Genomic DNA, 12,411 nt, shown 5'->3' with positions numbered 1-12,411 from the left:
CCCTGCTAGATTGTGAATCAATGACAAATCATGGTTACCTTATCTATATATGACGTTTGAAAACTAAATTTTGGCCATGAGGAATCTGACCTGTATGCACAGGCATCTTGAGGAGACACAAACAATGAAGACGAACTTGCAGCAATTATTAATGGGTTCCTTTATGCAGACATCAGTATATAAGCAGTTCCACTTGTTGTAAACGCATGTGTACGGTGAAATCTTACAAAATACTGAAAAACATCAAACTCATTTCAGCCATATATATCTTTTATTATTGTATTCAAAATAACTTTCACCAGGAATGCTACGGGGTGACTGGAAGGATGACTAGATTCTAACAACTTTCTTCATCCGGCTCAGCACGGGTTTCGTAGGGGACTTTCCTGCGAGACCCAATTGGCAATCTTCACTTTCGACCTGCATGCTAACCTCGACCGTAACATACAGACCGATTAATTATTTCTAGATTTCGCGAAGGATTTGACAAGGTACCACACCAATGCCTATCACTTAAACTAGCCTTTTATAAATTTGCACCCTAATATTCTTGACTGAATTAAAGAATTCCTAGCTAACTGTTCTCAGTTTGTTTCGATCTATTAACAATCACAACTCAGGCACTCTCCCCATAACATCGAGTGTTCCACAGGGATCTGTGCTCGGTCCGCTTTTATTCCTAATATATATAACGATCTGGCTCCACAAGTATTGTGTAACACCCATTTCAGATCGCCCGGCCTCTATCGCGTACTGCAACTTTTTCGGGTTCTTTTTTTTCCCGCACCATTGTTGACTAGAATGCCCTCCCTGCCGATGTTGCCGCCATCACTTGCCCACCTTCATTCTTATCCACTGTAACCATTTGTATGATACTGCAATGATTGTTCAATATGATTGTTTATGATTGCCGCACATTTATGATTGTTGAATATATTAACCAACCCCTTATGTAATACTCCCTGAAGGGGGTCTTTAAAGTGAAGAAAGAGAAGTGAAGTGAAGTCTTATTCTTCTGTGCCCACTGCCTCCCTTGCACGAGTCGGCTGGCGCCTCTGGCTGCGGCCACCCTCCCGATCCTGCGCGCCAATCAGCCAGCGCTTTATAACAGCGCTGCTTTTCTGCAGGGTTGCTTCTTCAGGGTAGTGTGCTCTCAGGCAGGCTACGATAAAAGAAGAGAGCAAAAACAAATGCCACCACTTCAAAAAGGCTCAAACCAGCTCAGCAGTGATATTCCAACCAAATAATCCGGTGCTTTGTAGTCCAGACTCGGATATAACAGTAGTCAGCACTATATTCTATAATCATTGCAATATTCACTTTAAACCCAAAATAACATGCAGCAATGAGGGCAAAATGCAATAACCTAGAATAGCTGTCCTTTGTACATAGCATCCATTATGATATATTTGTGGGCAGTGTTCAATGTCTTCACAACAGTACTATAAATGTTTTAGCTAAAATCAGGGCCTTATATACTGAAAAATTAGGCATTGTGTGTACCATTGTAAATAGCACTAAACAATTGCAAGCAGCATTATAAATTCAATATTTTTACAATTGCATGAAACCTGATGCAGTATACAGTAGCAATTGTTTTAACAAGTTGCTTTAATGAGGCAATCTAAGCCAACAATAAAACAGCTACACTGCCGCCAACATGCATATTTACCCTTATATACAGGCAAATCATTTACAACCTGCATTTCATTACGTCCACGTCACTGCAGTGCCAAAATTAAGAATGTACACGAAATTTTTTCATGACAAAGTAGACTAAATAGAATAGAATCTCGAAGCACTTAAAATTATTTTTTTCCTGGGAAAACATTGCGGGATTTAATGTCCCAGAAGCAACACATGGACTATGAGGGACACCTTAGTGGAGGGCTCCAGGAATTTCCACCACCTGGGACAAATGTATTGTACTGAAGAATATATGGCTGGTAAAATGACCAGCATGTTTAGCACAGTATGACAATTCTTCACCAGTGTAAACAATCACTTACCCAGGATCATGTTATTGATGTTCTTCATCTCAGCAAACGCGTGCTTGCAGCCGTGAGACCCTTTCCAGCTGAATCGCAGTGATGCTGCTTTGCTCATCAAGTTTCGCATCAAAATTCGCACTGTGTCTTGAAAATCCGTGCCGCCAAACCTTGAGCATTAGTTTGTCTGCAGATACATCATACCAAACATTAAAGAAAAGCCGAGGAAAAGTTTAAAGAGCAAAAATTAGACTTACAAGTACTTCCATGTTCCCTTCCGAGGAAAGATACTCTTCAATTGCTTGGACATCTTCCACTGTTGATGCAGGTAGCTTTGGGCAATCTTGGGGCAAAACTAAAGCTCTTGTTGCTTTGCTTGCAGTTAGCAGTGATCTCAAACTCTTCAGCTCGATGATTATTTTCATCTGGTTGTCAAAAACTTTCTTTTCGAAGGCTACAAGCAAAATAAGAACAACTTTGAGGCAAAATCCAGAAAAAGGGAATTTGACTTCTGCTAAGTACTAAGCAGAGCATCAGCCCTCTATGCACTACAGTCGAGTATTTAGAACTTCAAACTTATATACTGTTCCTCTTTACAGGCCCGAATAACTCGTACATCAACATCTAAAGTATTGTCAAAGGCACAGTGCATCATATATTGTTTGGATAGCAAATAAACTGGTACTAAAGAAAAAAAGCTGTAGGTGCACTCATACCTGTGAACCATGCAGGCAGGCTACCGGCCTCTTTCGGGACACTTGTGTTTGCAGGAGCTGTAACAAACAAAAAATATGGTACCTATTTTTATACACATTTCCCATAAGGAGCATCTCATACCCGTGCTGTAAGCATTAACAGCTGTGCTGTTACAGAGCATTAAGTTGAAATGCCATTACAGTCGAAAGAGCACCACAGAAACATTCGACAGTTTCAAATGCCTTCGAAATGCAAGTTTGTGTACCCCAGTGCACGATGTATTCAAGCTATAATTTGTAAAATGAAAATTTACAAGTGAATACCTGCTTCTAAGTGAATAAATGTGAGCTGACCCCACATGAAATGCCTTTTTATTTACTGTAAGAAATGCGCTACTCAATGTGGTGGCTTGGAGGTGTGGTTTGGCCTTTACCAGCTTAGTTTTGAAGTCCATGTTCATCGGAAGCGCAACACATAAAGGGAGTGAAATGACACCAAGTAAACATACACAACACAAAAAATGTCACACAATAAAAGTAAAGCACTCAGCCCACAGCAAGGCTTTTAGATACAAGTTGCACCCAGTAAACAAAAGCCCCCAATTCTATACAGCACATTTTATTACTGATAACTATGTATCCTCAGAGTCCAGCCTCATAAGCTTCAAACATTGAACTAAGGTTATCAAAACTAAACTAGGCAGCAGCAGCGTCACTGTAGTATGCCAGATTTTGAACCTTTCAACTGCCTTTGGAAACCATCATGGAGCAATGTACAGTTTACACAAGTCAATGGTATTCGGAATTTTTAATCTTATTCGACTCATTTCAGTATGTGTGCAGCATAAGATCACACAATAAATAATAAAAATCGAAAGATAAGGTTGTTAAAAAACGCAGCCGATATCACACCTGCTTCACAGTCAGTGCTGCTGTCGTGACCCCATGAGGGTGTGGTGGCTTTGTCTTGAAGACCTGCAATTTCATTGCAGAAGCATATAATTTTTAGATGCAAATGTTTCAGTCGTAAGCACAATACATTGCTGAATCTAAGACCCTCGAAAGCAAGAGAAATTATTTGGTTACTGACAGTAATTAAAATCACTACTAAATGACGTACAGCCAGCTTGAAATGAACTACAGACAAAATGAAACAGTAAAATATATAGAAATAACTCCATACCACCATGTATGGCAAATCTCTCTGCTAGGCGAGACATTCCTGGAAGCTCTTTCATGTGCCTGTTTTTTGTCATAGGTGACTTAGAATACACCCTCTGAACAGGTCTTTCCCTTGAAGCCACGAAGCCATCTATAAAGTTTTCAGAGACATACTTTGTTGCAATATGCTCTTCAATGTTTGATTCAATGAAGCAGTTTAAGGTCAATATAGACTAAACAATATGATTATGCCTAATTACTTTCACATAAAAATATGGCAGCACACAGCAGTGTTATACCTTGAATGTGGACTTGTTGTGAAGAGTTGCCTCTGAAGGGGGTATGTTCTTGGACATCCTGGCTCATGCCAGATATTTTCCTTCCTGCATGAAAGAAATATAACAACAAAGGAAAATAACTGCCCCACAGAAGAAAAATCATGTATTCAGCAATAGTGCAATTGAGAAAATTAACAAACAAGTCACAAGAAATGAGCGAAATGCAACAAGCACTAACTTTTCATCCTAGTGCTTGGTGACCGAACCACGAGAATGTCGTCACCACTTTCGCTGTCCGAAAGAAGCACTGCCTTTCGCTTTCTCCGGCGCTTCTTTTCAGAAACTGAGCCTTCCGAGTCCAGATGTGAAGTTATAAGCGCATGTGGAAGACACTCTTTGGCGCGCTCATATGTGCCTGGGTCAAGAAACAGTTTTAGAGCACCCGTGAGAAAGTTTTCAAATTTTAATAACTGCATATAAACAATATTTCAGAAGCATTTTTGTGCAGTAGGTGGCAACTTCATACAAAGAGTACTGTTATGTTGCATCATCTTTAAAAGAGAATTGTTGCTAAACACATTCTTCCTAACCTTACACCAAATAATAAAAGTTCCAGTACTAAAGCGATGCATGTCCATTACAAAAGACCAGACATAGACAGCCTTGTGCTATATTATCACTATAAAAATGAAACAAAATGGTGCTCACTTTTAGTTGCAAGAATTCTTGCCTTGTAGCCTTGCCAGTTGTCCTCTACAGGTACTTCTAATGAAATCATGCGGTCAACTTCCTTTTTTGCTGTCGTTGGTGGCCAATAGCAAGTTGCACTACCACCTTCCCTTCTCACCCAGCTTTCGGGCACCACATACGTGCTACCTTCGTCAGTAAATTCCACAATGTGAAACCTGCAGGGAGAAGTATTACAATATGTGTGAACAAGACATGGCACATAAAACAAAAACCAAATGAGAGATGGACAGTATAGTGTGGCACAGGAGCCGAATGCACTTCTAAGAGCTACAGAGCTACTTCACAATTAACCTGATCCTGGGGTATTCAGAAATCAGCATCAAATGCAAGCAAGACTATATGTACTCGCATGCTTCATTCACCCAAGGGCAGTGTAGTGCCTGTCACTGTGGCTTAGAAAGTGAAAATCCCTTGGCTCTAGTTCAGCAGTTAGAAGAAAATCAAGAGCTTCATCTGGCTGCTAAGAACAGCTTCTGTGTGCATGCATCAACACAGCATGCATATAAAACACTGCAACATGCTGGCATCAAATGATTGTTGTGCTTACGTTCTAGAAAAATGAGCCGGTGTTTCGTAGGCAAGAAGAAACACACGGAGCTGAATCTTGACAACTCCAGATGTCACAGCCGCAAACACTTCAATTAGCAGTTTTGCATTGTCACGTCCCAACTTCACAATCACTAGCACTTCACAACAACAGCTTTGGGTTCGCAGCCACATACACAGTGCACTGACATGATCTTCATAATGCATTAGTAAAAACACGGGGGTTTTCAAAAGCCACAAAAGCACCTACAACTGGAGTATGCAAAAAATCAGAAGATGTAAAACAGAGAAAAATACTTTTAAAGGCAAAAGCTGTCTTTTGCAGATGATCTCAAACAACAAAGATATTTGAAATGCCTGAGCAACATGAAAAGAAGTCAGAAGAGGTGAAACAGTGGGAAAAAAAAACATCCTTTCCCTTGAAGGGCAAAAGCAGGCCTTTGCAGACAACGTCAGAACATAAAAATACTTCAAGATTGCTGCCACGAGAAGAAACTTTAAAGACTGACAGTAGCGATGACCTACAGGGTCGTGTGTAGAAGTCGCCTTCGTTCTTGCACAGTTTACCAACAATGAGAATTTCGGACCCAGACAAAAGAAAATTGCTGACAAGAACAATCCTGTTTCTACTAAGTAAGAGGCAATTGTCTGGCTGTTTTGTTCTTATAACGCTCCCCCTCCACACCACTTTACGGTACTGCTTCAGGGTAGGGTATGACAAAGCAGGACCACTGGAATGACAAGAAGAGGGAAGGACTCCACATGCAGAAAATTCAGCACTGGATCCACTTCCAACAACTGAACAGGCTTGTTCTTCCATGATTCTGCTGTAAAGCTGTTCCAAAGGCTTCTTTCCACACCTCACATGAGCCTTGAGATCTTTCAAGTAGTTCTCAAAAGCGAAACAACTAAAGTTATCCAGGCAGCCAAGCTGCCGGCAGTCATTGGCCATGTGAATGAGACCATGTACATTATAAATTAGGGACTCTTTCCCATAAATTGACTTGCACTTGCTTACAAAACTGCGCAGCAACTGATCAGCATAGTCTATGAAACAGTCCATTGATGAACAAGAAAGAATTGCAATGCCAACATGTAACTGTAGAAAATGCTCGTACATAGCCCTCGGCAAAATTTTCTTCAAAACAACAGGACCTGAATACAACAAGAACTGTCTGAACTCTGTAGCCTTCCATCGCTCAAACATGTCGACTGCTCGGGGTTTTCGTGCAAAATCACTAGTTATGTGTTGTCGCATTGTAGCCAGATGCCCCGATATTTGCATAACTGAGAAGTGTGCCAGCCGCACTTTTAATGGACCTCGCAACCAGTAACCAATAAGCTTTCGCACAACACCGAGGCACACCAAATGCATGTAGTCTAATGGAAAGCTTGTTACCATCGGGATACCAATTGATGTCAATGGGGAAATGCCTTTGTGATGCTCCGTCTGAGTTTGATCAGCAAATGACTGATCGGTGCGCAGTGGGCTGTCCATGTTTTGGTAAGTAATGCGCCCAAGATAGACGCCCTTGGTGCAGCACTTGTCACATCCATAGTAGCCAGAAAATAATTTCGTGGCTTTCACAAAGGCCTTCGCTGGTGCATCACAAAGAATGGCTCTTAGTACCACCTTATAAGCAGTGGATTTGTGTAGAATACCATTTGACAGCAGAGGGCCCATTTCTTCAATGAACGCTTTGAGGTACTCATCCAGACAAGCCGGTTTCGATGTGCCGCAAAAGATCCCCACAGGAAAAATAATATCAGATTGTTTGCTGTGAGGGTGGTGAACCTGTACAAGTATGGGCCATACTTGTGTGCAACTGCTCTTAAACAGAGGCAGGCCATCAATGTTGACTGATATTGAGAGAACATTACTTGGAACCGAATGCCACATGTCCAATGCACGCAATAAGCCTCTCTGAAGGCCAAAATGAACGTACTCACCATTGCCGAGTTTTTCAAGCGGCACGCTTTGTCGCGTGGACACTAGAGCAGACTGTGTCTTAGGAAGATCAGTGAAGTGCGGCCTAAGAATGTCAAGCAGTGAATTAACTGCCGCTCTCCTGATATGATGCTTCACAGCCCAAGCCCTCAACTGGCTCCTTATCCCCTCTGGACACTCGGCATTATCGGGAACATCAATCAAGTCATGTTCATCAGGCTCCACAGGACCAGCGTTTTGGCCGCGCAAGTCACTTCCATCTGACTCAGCTTGATCTGCACTTGAACAACACTGTGCCTCTGCTGCGATGACAGAGGATTCAAAAGTATTCACTGCTGCATATGCTTGCCCTAAGCTGTCCCCGAGCGGTGCAAATCTATCGTTTCCAACACTTGCTAAACGTGATGGATTGTCGGATTGCAAATGGGGGAATGTCTCAGAGCAAGCTGCCGCCTCTGCGTCTTCTGTGACTTGCTGCAAACACCGCACGCTGCCCGCCTTCGCCAGATAAAGCTCTCGGCGACGTTTCGCCCTCAAGAACCGCTCCATGATGAGGTCTTACCTTCCGACGTTTAGATCAGGCGGTGTTGTCATGGTGAAAGGCCAAGACACGGCACTGCAGGAACAACCAATGCTTCAAATCCAAAGCACTCTGCCAGCTATGCCGCTACAGCGTAATACGGAACTTTAGACGCGACGCGACGAAAGAGTGAAAAGCGCGGGAAGGGCATCGCGTCGCAAATTCAGTCGTTGTGACTGACACCGCGCTTTCGTAGATGTGCTGTCGAAAATATGTTCGCAAGAAACAAAAGTAATATAAATGTGTTATTTTATTCTTTGTTCTCAAATTATGCAAGTTAAAATTTACACTGCTTCACTACGTCTACATAAAAAAAATTTACTTGCCAGTTTCAATAAAACATCGAAACAGAAACTTTTGAGTTTCGGTTTCGTTTGATGTCAGAATAACGGGACTTTCCTTTTTATCTCTCGATGAAACTGCACATGTCCGACCGTTATTTAAATGCTCAGCATTAAAACGAAATTGATGCAGCAGCACTGCACCTGCATATTGCTTGCACATTACATTTCACCGATTGATAACTTAATTAGGCTCACCATGCATGCAGTGATGCGCGCAGTGTATTCGTAAAAAAAGAATATTGAGATAATATGAAACGTACGTCGATCGAGCGTTTCGTCCGCAATTTCCACGCGCCTACTGCGCGTGCGTCTTGCGGCTGGCATCACTGGCCAAGCCAGTGGGTAGCCAACCATGGCCCTACGATGGTCCCCGTGTGGTTGCCCGAGCGTTGGGTGCCGACTAATTCCCTATCATTTGCCGGTAGTTGGCTGAACGTTTTTGGCCAACTATTAACCAGCCCAATGGCAGCCAACCACGGCCCGTCTAGGGGCCGCCATTGGTTGGCCGAGGATACCGGCTGCCGAGCACTCTCCAATTGCTTACCGATGGTCGGCCGTCGGCCAATTTCACTTGGGGTGGCACGTCGTTTTAGAGCAAAACAAACTAGATTCGAACACTTCGTTTTACCAGTGTTCGTGAGTGTGAACTCAAAACGTAATATCTGCATAACTGCGTGAAATGCACGTATTCGTGCTTAACTCGACGTCGCACGTCGTTTTAGAGCAAAACAAGCTAGATTCGAACACTTCGTTTTACCAGTGTTCGTGAGTGTGAACTCGAAAACGTAATATCTCCAGAACTGCGTGAAATGCACGTATTCGTGCTTAACTCGACGTGGCACGTCGTTTTAGAGCAAAACAAGCTAGATTCGAACACTTCGTTTTACCAGTGTTCGTGATTGTGAACTCAAAAACGTAATATCTCCAGAACTGCGTGAAATGCACGTATTCGTGCTTAACTCGACTTGGCACGTCGTTTTAGAGCAAAACAAGCTAGATTCGCACACTTCGTTTTACCAGTGTTCGTGAGTGTGAACTCAAAAACGTAATATCTCCAGAACTGCGTGAAATGCACGTATTCGTGCTTAACTCGACGTAGCACGTCGTTTTAGAGAAAAACAAGCTAGATTCGAACACTTCGTTTTACCAGTGTTCGTGAGTGTGAACTCGAAAACGTAATATCTCCAGAACTGCGTGAAATGCACGTATTCGTGCTTAACTCGACGTGGCACGTCGTTTTAGAGCAAAACAAACTAGATTCGAACACTTCTTTTTACCAGTGTTCGTGAGTGTGAACTCAAAAACGTAATATCTCCAGAACTGCGTGAAATGCTCGTATTCGTGCTTAACTCGACGTGGCACGTCGTTTTAGAGCAAAACGAACTAGATTCGAACACTTCGTTTTACCAGTGTTCGGAACTCAAAAACGAAATATCTCCAGAACTGCATGAAATGCACGTATTCGTGCTTAACTCGACGTGGCACGTCGTTTTAGAGCAAAACAAACTAGATTCGAACACTTCGTTTTACCAGTGTTCGTGAGTTGAACTCGAAAACGTAATATCTCCAGAACTGCGTGAAATGCACGTATTCGTGCTTAACTCGACGTGGCACGTCGTTTTAGAGCAAAACAAGCTAGATTCGAACACTTCGTTTTACCAGTGTTCGTGAGTGTGAACTCGAAAACGTAATATCTCCAGAACTGCGCGAAATGCACGTATTCGTGCTTAACTCGACGTGGCACGTCGTTTTAGAGCAAAACAAACTAGATTCGAACACTTCGTTTTACCAGTGTTCGTGAGTGTTAACTCGAAAACGTACTATCTCCAGAACTGCGCGAAATGCACGTATTCGTGCTTAACTCGACGTGGCACGTCGTTTTAGAGCAAAACAAGCTAGATTCGAACACTTCGTTTTACCAGTGTTCGTGAGTGTGAACTCAAAAACGTAATATCTCCAGAACTGCGCGAAATGCACGTATTCGTGCTTAACTCGACGTGGCACGTCGTTTTAGAGCAAAACAAACTAGAATCGAACACTTCGTTTTACCAGTGTTCGTGAGTGTGAACTCAAAAACGAAATATCTCCAGAACTGCATGAAATGCACGTATTCGTGCTTAACTCGACGTGGCACGTCGTTTTAGAGCAAAACAAACTAGATTCGAACACTTCGTTTTACCAGTGTTCGTGAGTGTGAACTCGAAAACGTAATATCTCCAGAACTGCGTGAAATGCACGTATTCGTGCTTAACTCGACGTGGCACGTCGTTTTAGAGCAAAACAAGCTAGATTCGAACACTTCGTTTTACCAGTGTTCGTGAGTGTGAACTCGAAAACGTAATATCTCCAGAACTGCGCGAAATGCACGTATTCGTGCTTAACTCGACGTGGCACGTCGTTTTAGAGCAAAACAAACTAGATTCGAACACTTCGTTTTACCAGTGTTCGTGAGTGTTAACTCGAAAACGTACTATCTCCAGAACTGCGCGAAATGCACGTATTCGTGCTTAACTCGACGTGGCACGTCGTTTTAGAGCAAAACAAGCTAGATTCGAACACTTCGTTTTACCAGTGTTCGTGAGTGTGAACTCGAAAACGTAATATCTCCAGAACTGCGCGAAATGCACGTATTCGTGCTTAACTCGACGTGGCACGTCGTTTTAGAGCAAAACAAAATAGATTCGAACACTTCGTTTTACCAGTGTTCGTGAGTGTGAACTCGAAAACGTAATATCTCCAGAACTGCGCGAAATGCACGTATTCGTGCTTAACTCGACGTGGCACGTCGTTTTAGAGCAAAACAAGCTAGATTCGAACACTTCGTTTTACCAGTGTTCGTGAGTGTGAACTCAAAAACGTAATATCTCCAGAACTGCGCGAAATGCACGTATTCGTGCTTAACTCGACGTGGCACGTCGTTTTAGAGCAAAACAAACTAGAAACGAACACTTCGTTTTACCAGTGTTCGTGAGTGTGAACTCAAAAACGTAATATCTCCAGAACTGCGTGAAATCCACGTATTCGTGCTTAACTCGACGTGGCACGTCGTTTTAGAGCAAAACAAACTAGATTCGAACACTTCGTTTTACCAGTGTTCGTGAGTGTGAACTCGAAAACGTAATATCTCCAGAACTGCGTGAAATGCACGTATTCGTGCTTAACTCGACGTGACACGTCGTTTTAGAGCAAAACAAGCTAGATTCGAACACTTCGTTTTACCAGTGTTCGTGAGTGTGAGCTCGAAAACGTAATATCTCCAGAACTGCGCGAAATGCACGTATTCGTGCTTAACTCGACGTGGCACGTCGTTTTAGAGCAAAACAAACTAGATTCGAACACTTCGTTTTACCAGTGTTCGTGAGTGTGAACTCGAAAACGTACTATCTCCAGAACTGCGCGAAATGCACGTATTCGTGCTTAACTCGACGTGGCACGTCGTTTTAGAGCAAAACAAGCTAGATTCGAACACTTCGTTTTACCAGTGTTCGTGAGTGTGAACTCGAAAACGTAATATCTCCAGAACTGCGCGAAATGCACGTATTCGTGCTTAACTCGACGTGGCACGTCGTTTTAGAGCAAAACAAGCTAGATTCGAGCACTTCGTTTTACCAGTGTTCGTGAGTGTGAACTCGAAAACGTAATATCTCCAGAACTGCGCGAAATGCACGTATTCGTGCTTAACTCGACGTGGCACGTCGTTTTAGGGCAAAACAAGCTAGATTCGAACACTTCGTTTTACCAGTGTTCGTGAGTGTGAACTCGAAAACGTAATATCTCCAGAACTGCGTGAAATGCACGTATTCGTGCTTAACTCGACGTGGCACGTCGTTTTAGAGCAAAACAAACTAGATTCGAACACTTCGTTTTACCAGTGTTCGTGTGAACTCGAAAACGTAATATCTCCAGAACTGCGTGAAATGCACGTATTCGTGCTTAACTCGACGTGGCACGTCGTTTTAGAGCAAAACAAACTAGAATCGAACACTTCGTTTTACCAGTGTTCGTGAGTGTGAACTCAAAAACGTAATATCTCCAGAACTGCGTGAAATCCACGTATTCGTGCTTAACTCGACGTGGCACGTCGTTTTAGAGCAAAACAAACTAGATTCGAACACTTCGTT

General features: G+C 42.7%; 1 protein-coding gene and 1 pseudogene across 1 annotated transcript; both read right to left on the bottom strand.

Annotated features, from left to right (window-relative positions):
- Window positions 1-740: 740 nt before the first annotated feature.
- On the bottom strand, window positions 741-7,960 carry LOC149367534 (uncharacterized; annotated as a pseudogene).
- Window positions 5,750-7,941, bottom strand: LOC149367535 (uncharacterized). The gene has a single exon (XM_089574110.1). The coding sequence runs from the start codon at window positions 7,913-7,915 to the stop codon at window positions 5,750-5,752; it is 2,166 nt and encodes a 721-aa protein (XP_089430236.1). The 5' UTR covers window positions 7,916-7,941.
- Window positions 7,961-12,411: the final 4,451 nt, after the last annotated feature.

The sequence above is a fragment of the Amblyomma mixtum genome, chromosome 1 (genome assembly GCF_055824585.1).
Source record: "Amblyomma mixtum isolate Tamu chromosome 1, ASM5582458v1, whole genome shotgun sequence".
Lineage (NCBI taxonomy): Eukaryota > Metazoa > Arthropoda > Arachnida > Ixodida > Ixodidae > Amblyomma > Amblyomma mixtum.
Note: the sequence above shows the minus strand (reverse complement) of the source record. Positions and strands in the feature narration are given on the sequence as shown.

Bases quoted from the DNA above. Each gene is read 5' to 3' on its own strand.
- LOC149367535 (XM_089574110.1), bottom strand. From the start codon at position 7,915: ATGGAGCGGTTCTTGAGGGCGAAACGTCGCCGAGAGCTTTATCTGGCG.